The sequence below is a fragment of the Rutidosis leptorrhynchoides genome, chromosome 2 (genome assembly GCF_046630445.1).
Source record: "Rutidosis leptorrhynchoides isolate AG116_Rl617_1_P2 chromosome 2, CSIRO_AGI_Rlap_v1, whole genome shotgun sequence".
NCBI lineage: Eukaryota > Viridiplantae > Streptophyta > Magnoliopsida > Asterales > Asteraceae > Rutidosis > Rutidosis leptorrhynchoides.
In genome coordinates this window covers 265,632,973-265,656,327 of record NC_092334.1, presented here as the reverse complement: position 1 = coordinate 265,656,327, position 23,355 = coordinate 265,632,973, and the positions used below count along the sequence as shown (strand labels likewise).

Sequence of the window (23,355 nt, the reverse complement as noted above, 5' to 3'; positions counted from 1 at the left end):
TGGAAAGAGAAGTTTGTTAGCGGTTTCACACATTGCACATGGGCATTAGTTTGGTGTTGATGCAGGTTGTGTGGTGAAAACAAATTTTGTAGCTGATGAAACTTTCAGGAAAGCTAAACAGGAAGTTGCACCATAACAGTTCAGCTGGTTATACAACATGTGCTGAGGTGAAATGCTTGAAATGTGATATTCTAAGTGTGATACTCTTTATGGTGGAGTATGATAATTCTGTTAAGAGTTATGATTGTCTGTGAAGACAATGATTGTCGGTCTTGAAAATGTTCGATGAGGATGCAAGTTTTGTCTCTTGAGAGATAATGTCAATGGCATGAAGATGAAGATCTTGAAGTTGTCGTCGAGGAAGCGTCTACGTCGGTTATACTTGCAATGTGGAAGTATGGTTATATTCTTCTATCCAAAAGGTGAAGATTTGTTAGTTATAGTTTTGGTTAAAAGAATGAAATGGTTACTTAGTGTTTTGAAAGATGTTATCCCATATAGGTGGGAGGAAGAAGTTGGAGGTGTGTGAGTTTGTTATAAAAGGATGGCTAAGTCTTCATTCCAATTTGCAGCAATCAATACACTTTAAGTATTTGATTATTTTTTTCTTTCTTATCTTTGTTTGAGAATTGTATTAGTTAAATACTTTGGAGAGTATATGTCATTGTAACAATTTGTGATATAGTGAATTTTTCTATTTGGGGCGCCGTAGTTTCTTCTCTTGTTGTTTTGGAGTTTTCACGTTAAATTCTTGTATTGTGGATTGTTTTTATTTCTTTACTGTCTTTTATTGAGCGTGTGTTGAGAACTAATGAGGCCATTTTTTCAACTGCATATGCATAAAAAAATTGTTTGGGAGTTATAATTATAATTCTTTATCTTTATTAAACCAATATAAGAGCGGCAGATTGAAAGATTTTTTCCAAGGAAAACGAAGTTTAAAAAAATTTAAAAAAGACAATATAATAGCTTATGATCAAACTTTAACATAGACTAAAAAAATTTCGGTCGTCAAAATCGACTGAGACAGTTACACGGATCCCGCCCTATATGTACACGCCAAAAGTTAAAACGAAAACCATAAAAAAGGCGAGAACTGCGAGAACCTTTGATTTATAATGATTTTCACATGTAACTAGATTGAATAACACATAAACCTTGATGAAGAGTATGAATGAACATAAAATAGCTGAAAAACACTTATATTTTACCTATATAATTAAATATATAGTTTCTCATTCACATGTGCATATTTGTTTCCGAACATGTGAACAGTTTCATATAATTAACAATTTAACATGTAATTTGAGCTAATGAACATATGTATGTTAATGATATGTGCATTAATTAACATTTGATTGTAAGTTGTTACATATGAACGCATAAAAACTATTAAATTAAATAGTTCTCGCAGTTCTCACCTTTTTAGTGGTTCTCGTTTGAACCTGCCCCATATGTACACACTTTGAAAGTTCATACTTTAATAACCGTGTTCTTTCTTCCTACATTTTTTACAAGCATATAACTTATCTTTAAATTCTATATATACACTTTATATTTGTCTGTATAGTCTTTACTGTTACAGAAAAGGAGGGACCAATAACTTTTGTAGTTTTGGTCACAAAAACACATGTAGTTAACATAACATTCTGTTATCTTCAACACATCAATGGCTTCCATCTCTTCATCATCTCCTTCTTCATCTTCAACTCGACCCGAATCCATACACCCTGACCTCTTACGTTTACTCGTTACATCAATTAACCGCCACATCAACTCCATAATATCCGACCCAAAAGCCCGAAAACATCTCCAAACTAAATGCACCTCATCTCTCAAAATCCACAAACACAGCTCTTTGGACATTTCAGAACAATCCATACTTTCAAACTTACGCAGCGGAATAAACAATGTAGAAGCTTCAATTAATACAAAATGCTCTAAACTCATTAAAACATCTGAAACTTTACTACAAGCGCCCGCTTCATTGAATGAAAATGAAGTGACAGCTGGTTTATCAAACTCTTATATAATTTGTTGGTCGTATTTTTATTTGTGTATGCTTAAGAAGGTACAAGGAGATGAGTTACAAGTTGCATTACATTTTTTACAAGCGTTAGTGGTGTCACCAGGCTTGGTTAGGACTGAGCTTGCACCCGAACTTTACCGAACCATGGTTGACTCGTTCGTTGTGCCGTTGAGACGTGAGTTCGAAAATGGGTTAGAATTCGATAGTGTAAAATGGGGTGCAACGAATTATAAGGCTTGGTTAATGTATCATCAAGTGATTTCTTATGGTCAATCTCCTTTGTTGATGAAGCAACCTGATGACACATCTCAAGAAATTAGGTATGCCTAATTTTTATTTCATTTAATTTTATAAAATTGTGTATAAATAAAATACCCCACCATTTTCTTTCTAAAAACCAATTATAGCAACTTTACAACTTCATTTTAATAGATTATTATGTAAAGAGGCAAGGTGGGTTCAATTTAGAACTAATTTATAAATTCCAGGATATAAGGGTTCATTATTTTATTTGTAGAACATAAAGAATGACTACTCTGTTCCAAACTTAACAACCTTTGTAATTTGGCATAATTTGGTCAAACATACCAGATAAGGGTTCAACATTAATATTTAATGAATAAAGTTTGCACAAAAATGTGAAAACTAAACATAAGCATTTAGAGTTTGTTAGAGTGTGGTGCTATAAATGAGAAACGCTTCATTTCATATTTCATTGTCAAGAAAGTAATGTCTTTGTTCTGAAAACTCAACTTTCTTGATTTAGAGAATATTAAAGTATATCGTTTCTTTTTTGATTTTGACTATAAGGTACAGATAATTTTAGAGTAACTGATATAGATGTCTCATCATAGTATTGCTAGTTTGTTGCAGATATACAAAGGCCTGCAGCACATCATCTCCAAATTCATTTGAGAACGTGCGTTATCATCATCAAAACGTGGGTTTAGCTATCTTTTCTTGTTATTATATATTTAATAATAATTGTTGTAAAAAGGGGATACCGAATTATAGCAAACCGCTAGTAATATTTGAAATAAAAACCATAAAGGAACACCAAGATTTAACGTGGAAAACCCCAATAGGGTAAAAACCACGGGCAAGGAAAGAAACGTTTTACTAATAAGAATAATAGGAATTACACTTCTCACTAATTACAAGGATAAGCACCAATCTTTATATCTCTTGTGATTAGGAGATTAACACTCACTAACTCTCTATAGACTCTTTTAGTATACAAGAACACTTGTGATTTTGGGATGTATAAATGAGCATGTATGATGCTCTATTTATACTACTAGGAAATGAAGAAGTTGTATACAATTTGACAACCACATGCTAGTTGTAATCAAGTTGTCATCTACATGGTAATTGTAATCAAATTGACAACTATATGAAAGTTGTAATCAACTTGATAACCATATGAAAGTTGTGATCAAATTGAATTTGTCATGCAACCTTCTAGATTATTAATTCAACAATCTCCCACTTGAAGATTTGATTGAAGCTAAATCAATCTTCACACGTTAATCCTTCCTTGCCAATGATGTTGCTTACGTTTCTGCTAGGCCGCATGAGGAACGACACCAAATAAACTTGTCACAGTTGATCAACTTTGTTAGAAAATCAGCCACATTGTTGTCAGTATGAATTTTCTGCACATCCACGATTCCTTCTTCCACTTTCTGACGAATGAAGTGATATTGAACTCGTATATGCTTTGTCTTTGAATGAAATGCTGGATTCCTTGCAAGATGCAAGGCACTCTGGTTGTCACAAAATAGATTGATATTCTCTTGTTTGTATCCGAGTTCCTCCAACAACATCCTTAACCATACTGCCTCTTTAGCAGCATGAGTAGCTGCTACATATTCTGCCTCTGTTGTTGACGTGGCCACAACTGACTGCATTTTTGAAACCCAGCTTACTGTTCCACCACAAAGTGTGAAAACATATGCAGTGGTAGATTTACTGTTATCAATATCTCCTGCATAATCTGAATCAACATACCCTTTGACAATAAATTCTCGTTCCCCGTAACATAATGCAACATCTAAGGTTCCCTTGATGTATCTTAGGATCCTCTTAACCGCATCCCAATGCTCTCTCCCAGGATTCGCCATGTACCGACTAACTACTCCCACTGCATGTGCAATGTCTGGTCTTGTACATATCATTGCGAACATTAAACTTCCCACTGCTGATGCATACGGTACTCGAGACATCTTCTTCCTCTCGTCTTCACTTCTAGGACTCATAACGGAGGATAACTTGAGATTAGTAGGAAGCGGGGTTGAGATTGGCTTACTATCTTGCATATTGAAACGCTGCAAGATTTTTCTCAAATAATTCTTTTGAGAAAGCCAAATCTTCCTATTATCTCTGTCTCGGTGAATTTGCATCCCTAGAATCTTGTTTGCGGCACCCAAGTCTTTCGTTTCAAACTCCCTAGCTAATTGAGCCTTCAACTTATTTATACGATCTTTGTTGGGACCTGCAACCAACATGTCGTCTACATATAACAGCAAAATGACAAAATCATTGTCTCCAAACCTCTTTAAATATGCACAAGGGTCTGCATGAAGTCTGTTATATTCAAGGCTCATCATGAAAGAATCAAATCTCTTGTACCAACATCTCGGCGCCTGTTTGAAACCATACAGAGATTTCTTTAACCTGCAAACCAAGTTCTCTTGTAGTTCAAAACCTTCTGGTTGAAGCATATAAATTTCTTCTTCAAGGTTTCCATGAAGAAATGCAGTTTTCACATCTAGCTGCTCTAGATGCAAATCAAATGTAGCACACATCGCTAGAACTACTCGAATTGTTGTAAGTCGAACCACGGGGGCGAATATTTCATTAAAGTCTGTTCCTTCTTTCTGAGCATATCCTTTGACCACCAGTCTTGCACGATACCGCTCCACTTGATCATCGCCATTTCGCTTGATCTTATACACCCATTTATTTCCAATAGGTTTTCTACCTTCCGGTAATGGCACAAGTTCCCATGTTTTATTTTTATGAAGAGCTTCAATTTCTTCCTGCATAGCTGTCATCCACTGAGATGCATCTGAATGATTCAGTGCCTCGCGAAGAGTTACAGGCTCTCCTTCCTCAGTTAGAAGACAATATGCAACATTGGTTTCCATAATATAATCCGAGTGCCACCCTGGACGTTTCCTTTCCCGATTAGAAATACGAGTCGCTGGAGTGTAACACCCCGCTTTTCCGTACACGCTTAAAGGGTCGTGCGAGACTTAAGGTTGGAGTTTAGGCGTGTATTAGAGTGAGCGTTTGGGTTGTATAGTTGTGGAAACCTCGGAATTGTGTTAACTAGTCGAAGGGGCCTGTTGCAGCCCAATGTCGCGCCGCGACAAGTGGGTCCGCGCCGCGGCCCACAAAGCAACTCCAGATCAGAAATCAACTTAAACAGGATGATTTTCCTAGTGCATCGTCGCGCCGCGACGAGTAGTGCCGCGCCGCGGCAGACCTGCAGGTCAGGTCCCGGATTTTATTTAAATTAAAGGATTTTGAGGGGCAAAATAGTAAATGGACGTATAGATCAGATGGGTGCATTAAATCTGGTCCACTAGTTCATTTATTCATTTTCCTTTTTCATTTTCTTTCAATTTCTCTCCCAAAACTCTAACACCCATTTGGATTCAAGGTGAGATTGGGAGAGGAAGGATTGAGGGTTGATCTTTGGAGCAAGTGTTAAAGTTGTTCCTTGTGACTCTAGCTACGTGGTGATAGTCTCGGTAAGTTCTAACTCTAAGTTTCGAGTTTTAATTGATTATGGCTAGGGTTTTGGTTAATAGAAGCTTGTATGACCCATTTGGGAGTAAAATGGGTGAATTTGGGTTAGGTTGTTGTAATGAAACCCTAATGGCCATAACCTAGGGTTTTGGTCTTGTAATTGTGAGTTTGAAAGTGTTAATGATATTGTAAGCATTAAACACTTGTTAGAATTGAAAGAGATGTCATTTGGGTCAAGAATGTGCTAGTTGACCTAGTTTGGGTAAAATGGGTGTAAATTACCCTAGGTGGATGTCAATTGAGGCTAGTAGACTTCAATGCACTAATGTTGGTAATTAAAGTCGAGTCTTGGCCATTAAGAGGGCGGTTGTGGTGTGGTTGGGTCATTTAATGCGAAATTGAGTCATTAAATGCCCAAGTAAATGTAATGTGGTTAATTCCACTAGTTTATGTATTGAATTGGTACTTAATGTATTAGGTACTTGGCTTTGAAGTTTGGAAGCGATTATTCACCATCCTTGCGTCAAGGTGAGTGGAATAATTATGCGTGAACGTATATAATGTATTTATTTGTGTGGTGTGAATGTGGAAGTGTCGCGGTGTTCAAGACACCACATTCTAGGTAACAAGTAGTATTGTCGCGGTGTTTAAGACACTACTCATTGTGTGATTGACTTGTGGTATTGTCGCGGTGTTTAAGACACCACAAGGTCATGAGAGTGGAAGTGTCGCGGTGTTCAAGACACCACTCATTGTATTGAACGAAGTGTGGATTCGTCGCGGTGTTTAAGACGCCACATTGTTGTAAGGGTGAGTTAGTCGCGGTGTTTAAGACATCACCCGGGGGACTAGTGATTACGCGGTGTATAAGTAACACTAGTGGATGTTATGAACTCCAACGGACTTACATGTACCGTTCTCTTGTAAACTTGGTTAACCATGGTTGTGCGAATTGTGCTTAGCATATTATATTGTGAACTATATGCTATTAGTGTTGCTAGCTTAATGTGGAACGTGGGTAGTAGTTTATGCATGATCGATTGCATGCTGTTGAATTGCTAGCTTGTATGTGGTATTGTGTAATTGTATGCAAGTAAGTAGATTATATATGATCATGTATAATTATTGCATTCACTAAGCGTTAGCTTACCCCTCGCGTTGTTTATCTTTTTAGTTGCAGGTGAGGATAAAGGGAAGGGGATTGTTGGACACTAGGTGTCTTTGACGATGTGCTTGTAGGAGCTTTTGGAAGTTGACCACCTTTTTGGGTAGTTTAGTCCCAAACCATGCTCGTTGGGTCGTTTGGTTTATAAACTATCATTGTATTCGGTCAAACTTGTATTAACTTAATTAATGGCCTTTGTGCCTTTTGTAAACATTGGAAATGGTTGTACGTTTTAATGGAACTTGTGATTTGGTCTACATATTTAATTGGCGCATAAATGTGTATATATATATATAAAAAAAAATTTTATCGTACGGAGTACGGGTTGGGTTGTTTCAAGTGGTATCAGAGCGTGGTCTAAGGGATTTAGGTGACTTGAGATAGGCGCCTAGACTTAGACTTTTGTGTGTGCATTGTGCGGGACTTGTAGGACTTTGGGTCGGACCGGGACTTGGTTAGTACATAGGTTCATGTGAACTAATCATGTGTTATTTGTTCATGTTGTGTAGCAAGCATCGAGCGAAATGAACGTTGTACTAGCGAGTTAACGCGACGTGCTCGCGTAGTAATGATTAGCTACCCTTACTACGGGTGCAAATCGTGTCAAACAAGCGATGTACGACGATTGTCGAGCGAGATGGAGTGGTATGGTGTATAGGTATATATGTGTCATGTCTTTAGTTTCGTTGTTTAATCTTTTCCGTTTTATAGAATGAAGATGAGAAACGGACACGACACCGATATTGGGGGCACGAGCGAGGACCCCGAGTTCACGGCCAAGGTTGAGGCCATCTTTCAACGCCAAAAGGCGGAGTTTCGCGAAGATGTTAAGAAGATGTTTATCGAGACGATTGACGAACAAGTCGTCGCTTTGGTTAAGGAGCAAATTAAGATTGCTCTTCAAGAAGAAAATGGGGGAAGGCGTGACTTTTTCTTCAAGAACTTTAGGGATGCTCAACCTCCTACTTTTGAGGGCGATCGGGACCCACTCAAGAGTGCCCGATTCATCTCTGATATGGAGGGGGCCTTCCGTACTTGTGAGTGTCCACCCGACAAGAAGACTAGGTATGGTTGTAGCATGTTAAGGGGTGACGCGAAATTGTGGTGGGATGCTAAGATCCAACTCTATGGTGAAGAACAATGTATGGACTTCACTTGGGAGGAATTTAGAGCGGAGTTCTTCGATGAGTACCGAACTTTGGCCGATCTTACAAGACTTAAGGACGAGCTACGTACTTTGAGGCAAGGGTCGATGGACTTGAACACTCTCAAATCCGTGTTCTTGTCCAAGACGCAATTTTGCCCGGAGTATGTCGGGAATGATAAAATGTTGAAAGAAGATTTCTATCGAACCTTGAATGATAGTTATCAAGAAAAGATTAGCGTAAACGTGGTGAAGAGCTTCGATGAGTTGTTTAATATGGCGAAAGGGTTCGAGGCACTTGTGATGAGGAAAAGTAGCCTTACCTTGGGTAAGAAGAAGTTTGAAGCTACTAGCCAATCGAATTTTTCTAGCAAGAAGTTTAAGAAGGGCTCCGAGAGTGTGGGGAGCGTGAAGAAAGGTGCTTCGGGGGACTTCCCCTATTCTTGTCATAATTGTGGGCGAAGGGGGCATATGGCCCGAGATTGCACCAAACCATCTTCTACTACAAAGTTCACTTGTTACAATTGTGGGAAGGAAGGACACAAGAAGACCGAGTGTCCCGAGTTGCGTAATGATAATGCTAAGCGGATAGAGAAGGCAGCGGGTACGGCTAGGGGTCGTAACTACTTGATGTCTAATGAAGAAGCTAAACAATCCAATGAAGTCGTTTCAGGTACATTCATGGTTAATTCTAATCCGGCTCGGATACTTTTTGATAGTGGTGCTAATTTGTCTTTCGTATCTCCAAGATTTGTGCCTAAGTTAAATAAACCGCTAGTAAAGTTGAGTCGTCCGGTAGAAGTTGAAATAGCGGATGGCAAGACGGCGCTAGTGGTTGATGTGTGTAAAAATTGCAATGTTGTGTTTGGCGCCGAAAGTTTCGAAATTGATCTTATTCCGATGACTTTGGGTGATTTTGATGTAGTCGTTGGTATGGATTGGCTCGATCGTTATAGAGCCGATATTGCATGCCACGACAAGTTTATTCGTGTAAAGACCCCAAGTGGGGGAGAGATGATTATTCATGGTGACAAACGAAGGAGATCGGTGCCGATATGCACTTTTGCTCGGGCACGACGTCACGTTATTACCGGTGGTATGGCTTTCCTTGCTCATGTTGTCGACACTCGTAATGAGCCACCACCTATTCGTGAAATTCCGGTAGTTAATGAGTTTGAAGATGTCTTTCCGGATGGGTTACCGGGTGTTCCGGCGGAAAGACAAGTAGAATTTCGCATCGAGTTGGTTCCGGGGGCTACCCCCATTGCTAAAACTCCTTATCGTTTAGCACCAACGGAGATGCAAGAGTTATTGAATCAAATTCAAGAATTGCTCGAGAAGGGTTTTATCCGACCGAGTGCTTCGCCATGGGGCGCTCCGGTCTTATTTGTGAAGAAGAAAGACGGTAGTATGCGTATGTGCATTGATTACCGTGAGTTGAATAAAGTGACGATCAAGAATCGTTATCCACTACCTAGGATCGACGATTTGTTTGATCAACTTCAAGGCGCAACGTATTTCTCTAAGATCGACCTACGGTCCGGCTATCACCAAATGCGGGTCCGTGAGGAAGATATTGAGAAAACGGCTTTCCGAACGCGTTACGGGCATTATGAATTTGTAGTTATGCCCTTCGGTCTTACGAATGCACCGGCGGCATTCATGGATCTTATGAACCGGGTGTGCCAACCTATGTTGGACAAGTCGGTTATTGTGTTCATTGACGACATACTAGTCTACTCGAAAAGTATGCACGAACATGAACGTCACTTGCGTGAAGTTTTGAAGACGCTAAGAAAAGAGAAGTTGTATGCAAAGTTCTCTAAATGTGAATTTTGGCTAAGGGAGGTTCAATTCCTTGGTCACATTGTGAACGAAAGCGGTATCCAAGTGGATCCGGGGAAGATTGAGACGGTGAAGAGTTGGGGACGACCGACTACGCCCACGGAGATCCGAAGTTTTCTCGGATTGGCCGGTTATTATCGTCGGTTTATCCAAGACTTTTCTAAGATTGCTTCTCCATTAACAAAGTTGACGAGGAAGAGTGCTAAATTCAATTGGGAAAACGAGCAAGAAATTGCTTTTCAATTATTGAAAGAGAAGTTGTGTCAAGCTCCGGTGTTAGTGTTACCGGAAGGCGTCGAAGACATGGTGGTTTATTGTGATGCTTCCTTAAATGGGCTCGGGTGCGTTCTTATGCAAAGGGGTAAAGTCATTGCTTATGCCTCTCGGCAATTAAAGGATCACGAAACGAGGTACCCGACTCATGATCTTGAAATGGCGGCGGTTGTGCATGCATTGAAAATTTGGCGCCACTACTTGTATGGTGTCAAGTGTACGATATATTCGGATCATAAGAATTTGAAACACCTTTTTACTCAAAGGGATTTGAATTATCGTCAACGTAGATGGATGGATGTGGTGAAAGATTATGATTGTGAGATACTTTACCATCCGGGTAAGGCGAATGTGGTCGCGGATGCGTTAAGTCGAAAGACTCAACATCCGGCGATACGTATAACATCGTTACGTTTGATTATCACTAACGACTTTCTTGAAAAGATGGGTGAAGACCAAATAGAGGCTTATGTTCACGATAAGCACACGGAACGAATTGTGGGCCAATCGGAGTTTATTACTATGGGTCCGCGGGGTTTGTTGTCCTTTCAAGGAAGGGTGTGGGTGCCTAAGACGGGTGATTACCGGCGAGTGCTACTTGATGAAGCACATAAGTCCAAATATTCCATTCATCCGGGTGCAACGAAAATGTACTATGATTTGAAGAAAGATTATTGGTGGCCCGGCATGAAACGTGATGTGGTTAAGTATGTTGAACAATGCGTCACGTGCTTGCAAGTCAAAGCCGAGCACCAAAAGCCTTACGGTAAGTTACAACCATTGGAAGTCCCGAAATGGAAATGGGAGCACATTACCATGGACTTTATTACCAAGTTACCGAAGACGGCGCGAACCCAATACGATACGATTTGGGTGATTGTTGATAGGTTGACGAAAAGTGCCTTGTTTCTTCCCATTAAAGAAGCAATATCGTAGGAGGCCTTGGCTAAGTTGTTTATCAAGGAAGTGGTCTCGCGGCATGGCGTTCCTATATCTATTATTTCGGATCGAGATACCCGTTTTACATCTCGATTTTGGGAAAAGTTTCATGAAGATATGGGTACACAATTAAAGTTGAGCACGGCGTATCATCCTCAAACGGACGGTCAAACCGAGCGTACGAATCAAACTTTGGAAGATATGCTACGGGCGTGCATCATTGATTTTGGTGGTAGTTGGGATGAGCATTTACCTTTGGTGGAATTCTCATACAATAATAGTTTTCATACTAGTATCGGGATGCCACCTTACGAGATGCTTTATGGCCGAAGGTGTCGAACTCCCATTTGTTGGGGAGAAGTGGGTCAACGAGAAATCGGAAGTTCCGATTTGGTTTTGGAGACGAATAGTAAAATTGAAATGATTCGGGCTCGACTTAAAGCGGCGCAAGATAGACAAAAGTCTTATGCCGATAAAGGTAGAAGAACGATTGAGTTTCAAGAAGGTGATATGGTGATGCTTAAGGTTTCTCCATGGAAGGGTGTGATTCGGTTTAGGAAGCGAGGAAAGTTAGCTCCTCGGTTTATTGGTCCTTTCAAGGTATTGGCACGTGTTGGGGAGGTTGCTTATCGATTAGAGTTACCCGAAGAACTTGCGGGAATTCATAATACGTTCCATGTTTCCCATCTTCGCAAGTGTCTTGTGGATGACTCGACTTGGGTGCCATTGGATGAGATTACTTTGAATAACAAGTTAGAGTATGCGGAAGAACCGGTTGCAATCCTTGATGAAAAGGTTAAGATGTTGCGGAACAAGGAAGTTAGAACCTTCAAAGTGCAATGGCGACATCGAAAGGGTTCCGAGTTTACATGGGAATCCGAAGAGTTTGTTTTGGCTTATCTTCCGGCTTGTCATGCGGCTTGGATCGCGAGGACGCGCTCCGATCTAAGTGGGGGAGAGTTGTAACACCCCGCTTTTCCGTACACGCTTAAAGGGTCGTGCGAGACTTAAGGTTGGAGTTTAGGCGTGTATTAGAGTGAGCGTTTGGGTTGTATAGTTGTGGAAACCTCGGAATTGTGTTAACTAGTCGAAGGGGCCTGTTGCAGCCCAATGTCGCGCCGCGACAAGTGGGTCCGCGCCGCGGCCCACAAAGCAACTCCAGATCAGAAATCAACTTAAACAGGATGATTTTCCTAGTGCATCGTCGCGCCGCGACGAGTAGTGCCGCGCCGCGGCAGACCTGCAGGTCAGGTCCCGGATTTTATTTAAATTAAAGGATTTTGAGGGGCAAAATAGTAAATGGACGTATAGATCAGATGGGTGCATTAAATCTGGTCCACTAGTTCATTTATTCATTTTCCTTTTTCATTTTCTTTCAATTTCTCTCCCAAAACTCTAACACCCATTTGGATTCAAGGTGAGATTGGGAGAGGAAGGATTGAGGGTTGATCTTTGGAGCAAGTGTTAAAGTTGTTCCTTGTGACTCTAGCTACGTGGTGATAGTCTCGGTAAGTTCTAACTCTAAGTTTCGAGTTTTAATTGATTATGGCTAGGGTTTTGGTTAATAGAAGCTTGTATGACCCATTTGGGAGTAAAATGGGTGAATTTGGGTTAGGTTGTTGTAATGAAACCCTAATGGCCATAACCTAGGGTTTTGGTCTTGTAATTGTGAGTTTGAAAGTGTTAATGATATTGTAAGCATTAAACACTTGTTAGAATTGAAAGAGATGTCATTTGGGTCAAGAATGTGCTAGTTGACCTAGTTTGGGTAAAATGGGTGTAAATTACCCTAGGTGGATGTCAATTGAGGCTAGTAGACTTCAATGCACTAATGTTGGTAATTAAAGTCGAGTCTTGGCCATTAAGAGGGCGGTTGTGGTGTGGTTGGGTCATTTAATGCGAAATTGAGTCATTAAATGCCCAAGTAAATGTAATGTGGTTAATTCCACTAGTTTATGTATTGAATTGGTACTTAATGTATTAGGTACTTGGCTTTGAAGTTTGGAAGCGATTATTCATCATCCTTGCGTCAAGGTGAGTGGAATAATTATGCGTGAACGTATATAATGTATTTATTTGTGTGGTGTGAATGTGGAAGTGTCGCGGTGTTCAAGACACCACATTCTAGGTAACAAGTAGTATTGTCGCGGTGTTTAAGACACTACTCATTGTGTGATTGACTTGTGGTATTGTCGCGGTGTTTAAGACACCACAAGGTCATGAGAGTGGAAGTGTCGCGGTGTTCAAGACACCACTCATTGTATTGAACGAAGTGTGGATTCGTCGCGGTGTTTAAGACGCCACATTGTTGTAAGGGTGAGTTAGTCGCGGTGTTTAAGACATCACCCGGGGGACTAGTGATTACGCGGTGTATAAGTAACACTAGTGGATGTTATGAACTCCAACGGACTTACATGTACCGTTCTCTTGTAAACTTGGTTAACCATGGTTGTGCGAATTGTGCTTAGCATATTATATTGTGAACTATATGCTATTAGTGTTGCTAGCTTAATGTGGAACGTGGGTAGTAGTTTATGCATGATCGATTGCATGCTGTTGAATTGCTAGCTTGTATGTGGTATTGTGTAATTGTATGCAAGTAAGTAGATTATATATGATCATGTATAATTATTGCATTCACTAAGCGTTAGCTTACCCCTCGCGTTGTTTATCTTTTTAGTTGCAGGTGAGGATAAAGGGAAGGGGATTGTTGGACACTAGGTGTCTTTGACGATGTGCTTGTAGGAGCTTTTGGAAGTTGACCACCTTTTTGGGTAGTTTAGTCCCAAACCATGCTCGTTGGGTCGTTTGGTTTATAAACTATCATTATATTCGGTCAAACTTGTATTAACTTAATTAATGGCCTTTGTGCCTTTTGTAAACATTGGAAATGGTTGTACGTTTTAATGGAACTTGTGATTTGGTCTACATATTTAATTGGCGCATAAATGTGTATATATATATATAAAAAAAAATTTTATCGTACGGAGTACGGGTTGGGTTGTTTCATGGAGCTTCATCAATGACTACTTGATTTTCATCGTGCTCTGGTACTGCTTCAGAAGAATCTTTATAAAATTCATTTTCAACCTGTATCTGTGTAGTTTCTTTTGAAGTGCTAACATCTTTAAAATTTTCGTCTTCCGTAAAGACAACATCTCTGCTGATGACTACTTTGTGGGAAGTGGGGTCCCACAAGCGATACCCCTTAACTCCATCAGCATACCCCAAGAACAAACACTTTCTCGACTTTGGATCCAGCTTTGTCGTTTCTTGAGAATTGTACATTACGTACATAGGACTTCCAAATACATGAAGGTCAGAATAATCAACTGGTTTTCCCGTCCACATTTCCATCGGCGATTTCAACTCAATTGCAGTTGATGGTGACCAATTTATCACGTAACAGGCAGTACTTACTACTTCTGCCCAGAATGATTTTCCCAAGCTTGCAGTTGCCAACATCGCCCTTGTTCTATCTAACAAGGTTCTGTTCATCCGCTCTGCCACTCCATTTTGTTGAGGAGTGTATGCCGTCGTGAACTGTCTTTTGATGCCTTCTTGTTTGCAGAACTTATCAAATTCATCACCAGTGTATTCTCCTCCATTATCTGTCCTCAAACACTTGATCTTTTTACCAGATTCAAGTTCAACCCGCGCTTTGTAAACTTTGAAAACTTCAAACACATCTGCCTTCCTCTTGATTGGGTACACCCAACATCTCCTAGTGTAATCATCAATAAATGATACAAAATACTTTGCTCCTCCTAGGGATTGAACTGGTGCTTGCCACACATCAGAGTGAACTAATTCTAGAACCAATTTGCTTCTAGAATTTGATGCGTTAAACTTCAGGCGATGTTGCTTGCTAATTACACAATGCTCACAAAAAGGTAGCGATACCTTTGTAAGACCAGGTATAAGATTTCTTTCAACAAGAATCTTCATACCTTGTTCAGACATGTGTCCAAGCTTTTGATGCCATGTTATAGCAGCTTTATCACTTGAACTATTCAAAGCAACAGATGCTTCCGCTTCCCGTACCGTCTCGCCTTTCAAAATGTATAGATTAGCACCCACCTTTTCTCCTTTCATAATTACAATTGCGCCTTTCATGATTTTCATGATCTTGTCTTGTATTTCCATCTTACAACCAAGATTGTCTAATTGTCCTAAAGACAATAAGTTCTTCTTCAAACCCTCCACGTGTCGTACTCCTTGAATAGTACGAACTGTACCATCGTGCATCTTCAGAATGATATCTCCAATTCCAATGATCTTTAGTTTATGATCACTGCAACTTTATACAGATCCTCCCGAGATACGTTCATATTGTTTGAACCATTCTCTTCTAGGGGTCATGTAAAAAGTAGCTCCTGAGTCAAATAACCAGACATCAACAAATGTCTTTCTGCCTTCATTTGCTACCACTGCTTCACTAACCAAAGCAGTCCCATCTTCTGAAGTGCTTACAATATTTCCTTGAGGATTAGAGTTATTTAAACTCCGACAATCCTTCTTCAGGTGACCTTTCTTGCCACAATTGTAACATGTGTAAGTCTTCTTTTTCTTAGACTTCAGTTTACCATGATTGTGACTCCCACTTGGGCCACGTTCCGTCGATCTACCTCCTGTCACCACTAAGGCCTCCGCTTGTCTTGAACCGGCCTGTCTATCCTCCTTTCTATTGCGCCGACCCTCTTCTTCTAGAACCGCAGCAACAATATCATCATAGACTAGATATTCTGAGAGAATATTATTGGTTAGGTTGATGATGAGTTGATCATACGAATCTGGTAGACTCTGAAGTAGAATTTCGGCACGTTCTTGTGACTCTATATTGCAACTCAATGAAGCGAGTTGAGAAAATAGAGTATTTAGGCTGTTAATGTGCTCATTCACTGAAGTGGATTCACTCATGCGTAAAGCATAGAGTTTCCTTTTAAGGAATATTTTATTGTGGAGTGATTTGGTCTCGTACAATTTTACGAGGTGATCCCAAATCTCTTTCGCCGTTTTCTTTTCTTCTATGCTAGACAAAACGCCATCTGCTAATGCCAGATGAAGATTTGCGATAGCCTGGCCGTCCATTTCTTCCCATTTTTCATCAGTGAGCTCAGATGATCGTTCACTGATGGCCGCTAAACACTTATCCTTTCTCAGGATAGCTTTCATCTTTAGTTTCCATAACGAGAAATTACTCCCGTTAAACTTTTCAATTTCAAATTTCGTAGACATTGCTATAATTACAATCTTCTTTTCGACAATATTATTTTTCGAGAAATAATACACACTAGATATAAGAACCTAGCTCTTGATACCACTTGTTGTAAAAAGGGATACCGAATTATAGCAAACCGCTAGTAATATTTGAAATAAAAACAATAAAGAAACACCAAGATTTAACGTGGAAAACCCCAATAGGGTAAAAACCACGGGCAAGGAAAGAAACGTTTCACTAATAAGAATAATAGGAATTACACTTCTCACTAATTACAAGGATAAGCACCAATCTTTATATCTCTTGTGATTAGGAGATTAACACTCACTAACTCTCTATAGACTCTTTTAGTATACAAAAACACTTGTGATTTTGGGATGTATAAATGAGCATGTATGATGCTCTATTTATACTACTAGGAAATGAAGAAGTTGTATACAATTTGACAACCACATGCTAGTTGTAATCAAGTTGTCATCTACATGGTAATTGTAATCAAATTGACAACTATATGAAAGTTGTAATCAACTTGATAACCATATGAAAGTTGTGATCAAATTGAATTTGTCATGCAACCTTCTAGATTATTAATTCAACAATAATTTGACCCTATTAATTTTATAAAGTTAACTGTAACACAAAGGTGATTATAACACATAATGTAATGTAGTGTGTTTCCAAAAAAGCTTCTGAAAGCTCGAGTATTAAGCGTCTTCAAGAGCTTCTGTTGGAAGAGCAGTCAGATTCACATTCCATATATTCAGGCTGCAATGAATTTGCAGATGATGAATCCGAGGTAGTTTTTAAATATATCCACATCTTTTGTATCTGTAAGTTTTAGTTTTAATAAATTTAAAATCAATTAGTAAGCACAAAGCACCTGTTGTCATGTTTTATTCTCGGAAGGAGTTGTTCGGTAATTCGGTAAAGATATATAGTTTTCAGAATCAGAGGTGCTAAGAATAGGTGGGTCATGGTTAACTGAGTTAGAGCATGTTTGGGTCTAAACCGGTCATGTTAACCCAAAACACACGTTGCTCAAAGAACTGTTTTCAGTAGAAGTATCTAGTCTTTAAGTTGAGATAAGAAAAACATTGAGATAATAATACAACTTTTTTTATAAAAGACTTGGGAGGTATTATGTATTAGAAATACACTTTGGGCGGCTTTCGACCCGTTTTATGATTCAGTTCATATAATGTGATCCAAAACTAGTTTTTTGGATTTCACAGGTTTGACCCATATGTGATAAATATATAATCTTTTTTCCTTCAGAAGTATTAATGGCACACCTGGTCTTTTAGTCTTTATTTTTACTGTTTTATTAGAGTGGTTTCTTACTGCTGCTGTTAAAATCAGGCATATGCAGATGAATTCGATAGACAGTTGAGAACCTTGCGTGAAGTAATTGACGAACAACAACCCGAAACAGAAATCAGCATGTCAAAAGAACCAGAAACTCAATACGACAGTACTTCCATAAGCGAGTTGGAATTTTGGAACTGTTTGGATGACGAAGAGGGACCCACTTGGCAAAGCTATCAAACCTCTCAAAGACGAAATGAAATTTTATTTTGTGGTGAAAATAGTTACAGAATCGAACAAGCTGAGATCGTTGAGAAAGTAATTTCAAAGTTATGTTTCTCAGATAAACTTGGAGAATCTGAAGACAGCGATGATTCCACAACGGTTGAGATCACAGCTGTGTATGAAATGTTAGCAAGCAAACCAGGATTAAAGTACTCGTTACTAAAAGACGTTATTTTAGATCAGTTACTGATGGCTCTTTCTACTTCAATGGAAGAAAGTGTTACACGAGCCTCGGTTTCAATACTTTCAAGTATTATTTCGTCAAATCGTGCAGTAGTAGAGGACATAAAAAAGAAAGGTTTAAATCTTGCTGATCTCGCAAATGCTTTAAAAAGAGATGTTTACGAAGCAGCTGTTCTGATTTATTTAATTAACCCGTCTCCAAACGAGATCAAAACTCTTCATATTATGCCAACATTAGTCAAGTGCATATGTTCTTCAACTTGTTACAATAGTGGTTGGAAATCACTCGTTGTGACACCTCCTTTGGCTTCACTAAAAATTATTGAAGTGTTGGTGACGTCTTTTGACTACTCACTGAACGATACTCACTTGGCTGCAATATGTTCGCCAAAAGTGATATCGAGTCTTGTTAATATTCCCGAAAAAGGGAATTTAGAAGAAATAATTTTGTTGGCTGCAATTCTCGTGAAGTGTATGCGGTTCAATGGACAATGCAGACATCATATCTCAAAATTTACTCCGATCACTCCGTTCGTTTCTCTTATCTTAAGCAACCAAAAGCATGCCATACTTGCAGGTCTCGAATTCTATCATGAATTACTAAGAATGCCAAGGTGAGTATTTAAGCTGTAATGCTACATTCTGCATTTTAAACGATTTTTTGACGGTGGGATGATCAAAGCATTAAAAAAAAAAATACAATTCAAAAGACTACCAATGCAAAAAAAAGTTCAGGGACTATGCACGCAAATTTGGGTAAACCAAAGGGACTATCCGTGTAATTTTATTAATTTAAAATAACTCAATATCATCATTTTGGAGATCTTTTTAATTTAGACCCATTTGACCCATTTTCTTGGAGATCTAGAGTACACTTAATTGGGTGACTTTGGAACCATATGACCCATTTTCTTACATGTTCTGTTTTTTGATTTTATAAACCTTGGATAAGGATAAGGTAATGGTCTAAAATTGTCACCTCTGGAATCTATCTTAGCGAAAATCAGAAGTACCTCGGCATCCTATGAAAACTATTACCACGATTCAAATTGGCTTACAACATCATCTACAAAAGTTTATTTGTTGTGCTATTAGAACTAAAAATGTATCTGTTTAATTTATTAGACCGTCGTCAGTAAATTTACTACAACAACTACGAGAAGAAGGCGGCATCAACATTATGTGTGTCTTATTGCTTGCCATTCAGCAGACTCAACAAGAATATAAGCTTTTAGCATCTAGTCTGTTGCTTCAATTAGATATTCTGGTAACAATATAATTTTCCGACTTAAAAAGGACGATAAGTTTTAGTTTGAAACTCAAAAATCATATAGTCATGTGCTACTTAATTTCAGGTAGAGTCACAAGATAAGGTTTTGAACCGAGAAGAGGCATTTCAGACGCTCCTTGAGTCGCTAACGTGTGAAGAAAATCAAGATGCACAACAATTAGCAGCGTTCTTATTATCAAATCTCGGTGGAACTTATGCATGGAACGGAGAATCGTACACTATAGCTTGGTTGTTAAAGAAGGCTGGTTTGAACTCAATGTTACAAAAAAACATTGTGAAACACATTGATTGGTCTGATGATACTCTGCAGGTAATATATATAACATATACTCCGTAATTACCATCCATACAACTGCAGAAGTAACGTTTGACTTTTGTGGTCAAACGTACTATCTTTTACATCAAAGTTGATATCAACCCTTTTATGTATCAGATATTTGTTTCATAAAATATATTTATAAATAAGTGCAATAAATACCAAATAAGAGTAACTGATTGAAGAAGTCAAAGTACAATATTATATGGAGTGAATATTCAATACTTTACTACTTGTCTTAATTAGATGAGCAAATTTATGAAAATTTAGGAAAGTGGGACAGAAATCTGGAGCGGGAAGGTTGCACGACACATTTTAAAGCTCGGGGATACTGTTTTTTATAGTTTGAGAAAGGGACTGAATAGCAAGAACAAGAGAGTATCAAGAGACTGCCTCGCAAGTATTTCATGGATCGGGTGTGAAATTGTGAAGGCTCCTGATGATTTGAGATGTTCAGCTTGTGACATCTTGTTAACTGCTATTGAGCAATATGTGCATCCTGGAATGGAATTAGAAGAAAGACTTTTATCATGTTTGTGCATATATAATTACACATTTGGTAGAGGTAATTACCGTCTCATTTTATGTCTTTCTTTGTCAACTTTGACTTTTAATATTTTTGCATCTGTTCCAAAATTTTTGATGAAAACTATACCAATAAAAACACGTTTAAAACCTAGTCCATTCATATAAACTTCGTCAAATATTATATAAACAAGTAAAAATATTTAAATTAAACAAAGACTTTCAAAAGTCAAATGGGACCGTTATTTTGGAACGAAGTAAGTATATGCTAATGTAAATTACATGCAGGCATGCACAAGCTGACTCAACTTTCAGAAGGTGTACGAGAGTCACTTAGACGGCTTTCAAGTATAACATGGATGGCTGAGGAATTGTTAAAGGTGGCAGACTATTATATGCCCAATAAATGGGTAAGTTTTATCTCTCTAATACTTTTTTTACATGCATTTTATTCTTATCTTATTCTTCTCATGGATTAGCTAAATCTGATAGTCTGATGATTCACAGCGAATTTCATGTGTTCACACACAAATTTTAGAGGCAAACTACAGTGGCAGTGGAGCTGTGAACTCTCTGATATATTACCGGGGCCAACTTTTCAGCGGCTATTCAAATGGGTCTATCAAGGTTCGTATATAGGTATTCTTTTTAAGTCAACATTAAATTAAATACTTTTTAAAATTAGTAATGAAATATGATTTGCAAACTGAATTATAGGTTTGGGACATTAAGGGGCAGACAGCGACTCTTATATCAGATATTAAAGAGCACAAGAAGGCAGTAACATGCTTCACCCTTTACGAACCAGGAAATTGTCTATTGAGTGGATCTGCAGACAAAACGATAAAGGTAACAAAGATTTCTATGTTAAAATGTTTGTTGCATCATGGGTGAGTACTAATATCAATTAATGAAATGTTTTAATAAGTGCAGATTTGGCAAATGTGTAACATAAAAATGCAATGCATTGAAGTAATAACAACCAAGGACACCATTCAAAGTCTTGAGACCTGCGGTGAAGTGATATTCGCAGTTACCAACAACCATAAACTGAAGGTAACAAATACTACTAACATTAAGAACGGTTCTAATACATGCCAAAAAAAAAAAAAAAAAAATTCGGTTCTGACATTAAAGAAGTATGATGTTACGCAGGTATTTGATTCGTCAAGAAAGGTAAAGGATCTTTTTAAAAACAAGCAAGTGAAATCCATAAGGGCTAGCCAAGGGAAACTTTATATTGGCTGTATGGACTCGAGCATACAGGTTGGTTTTCGTTTTTAGGGAATCATTATAACATTTTTTTTTTTATCCCTAAACAAATATTGAGATTACCAAATTCATTGTTATAGGAGCTAATTGTGGGAAACAACCGACAACAAGAAATCAAAGCTCAGTCGAATAGTTGGAGAATACAAAACAAGCCAATCAATTCAATATTATTGTATAAAGATTGGCTATATAGTGCAAGTACATGTATTGATGGATCAAAAATTAAGGTTTGGATGATGATAATAATATAATTAATGAACGGGAATTAATGATATAGATGTTACTAATTAAGTAACTACTGCAGGATTGGAGAAAACTGAGCAAGTCTCAAGTATGTATTTTGCCAGAAAAAAGAGCAAATGTGGTAGCAATGAGCATAGTAGAAGATTTTGTTTACTTAAACACCAACGTTTCGGCAAACAACTTAGAGGTTTGCATATATTTTAGGTTAAATTACCGTTATTTATTCATGCTATAACGAAAAAAGCCTATCAGATAGATTAGTGAAAAGGAAGAGATCATATCTAGTCAGTGTTTGAAGTTACATAAACTTGTTGACTTTAAAAGTCAAACTGTGCGATGACTTATATTTATAAACTGCAGATTTGGTTAAGAGGGACACAACAAAAGGTAGGAAGGTTATCAGCAGGCAGCAAGATAACAAGCGTGCTTACAGCCAATGACATGATCTTATGTGGTACTGAATCAGGGTTAATCAAGGTAATATTAATTTGTTTGACCTTTTTATCATTTCGTTCGATTGTATTCTAACTTGCAGTCTACTTATTTTGTGTCCGACAGGGTTGGATCCCCCTATAGCTTTTGGGTGAGTTGAGTATATATTATGGCGTAAATATGGAAGATGAATTGGATTGCATATAATGTACATGAGTTGGATACGAAGAAGAACGTTATATCTCAACAAAATTTACCCCTATTTTTCAACATTTTCACACAATACTTAAGATGGGTCATGATAGATTGTAACTGGTAATTTAGTCATCACTATTATAATCTGTTTATCTATATTCAATATATAAAAATGATTCACTAAAAGTAATTGAGTTAAAAAGTAGTGTTTGTGCATTATTATGATGAGGTATAACCATTAGAAGAATAAACATGTGGAAAGAATGGCCGACATTATCTAAACAAGCTTATCTTAATCTTAATTTTAATCTTAATCTAAATCGTAATCTTAACAGTAATAACAATAATGTAGTAATAATGGGGAATAAAGTAGATGGAAAATGAATAGCAGGCTAATAAGAGAAAATGCAAAACAGATAGTAGGCTATAAAGCGGACGAAGACAAAAAATGAGATGTAATTACTATTTGCCATTAGGAGTATGTTTGTCATATAGACTTGTAATATTTATGAGAATTTATAAGAGCTTAAACTTACAATTTTAATACTCAAAAAAGGTAGAGATTGTGTATAATACTCAATAAAATGTGATTTTGTAGGAATTGACGTACACCCTATCTATCAAAAATGAAGTAGAATATAATATTTTTTCTTTTGTTTTTTAAAGGCAAGACCCCCAAAGTGTAGCAGGTGAAAATTGAACATGTGTCCCTTTGAAACTTTCCAAGTATCTTACCACCAAACCACCATTGGGTTATGAAGTAGAATATCTACTACCTAGTTTGTTAATATTCAATAAAATGTGATTTTAACAAAAGAAAAATGTGGTGAAACATTTTACCGAACACTTGATGTGTAGGGTATTCCTTGTTGCAATCTAAATTTAAACTGTGACCATATCTGTTCACGATCCGCATTCAATACATGACCGAAAATA

At 38.0% G+C, this 23,355-nt stretch overlaps 1 protein-coding gene across 1 annotated transcript; it reads left to right on the top strand.

The window, feature by feature from the left end:
* The first annotated feature begins 1,669 nt into the window (after positions 1 to 1,669).
* On the top strand, positions 1,670 to 22,594 carry LOC139888664 (putative E3 ubiquitin-protein ligase LIN-1). The gene is made up of 16 exons (XM_071871659.1): positions 1,670 to 2,349; positions 2,903 to 2,969; positions 17,043 to 17,168; positions 17,732 to 18,759; positions 19,271 to 19,412; positions 19,501 to 19,746; positions 20,023 to 20,317; positions 20,566 to 20,687; positions 20,785 to 20,904; positions 20,995 to 21,126; positions 21,211 to 21,333; positions 21,433 to 21,543; positions 21,630 to 21,776; positions 21,854 to 21,979; positions 22,153 to 22,269; positions 22,351 to 22,594. The coding sequence occupies exons 1-16, from the start codon at positions 1,670 to 1,672 to the stop codon at positions 22,366 to 22,368; spliced, it is 3,600 nt and encodes a 1,199-aa protein (XP_071727760.1). The 3' UTR covers positions 22,369 to 22,594.
* The last annotated feature ends 761 nt before the right edge of the window (positions 22,595 to 23,355 follow it).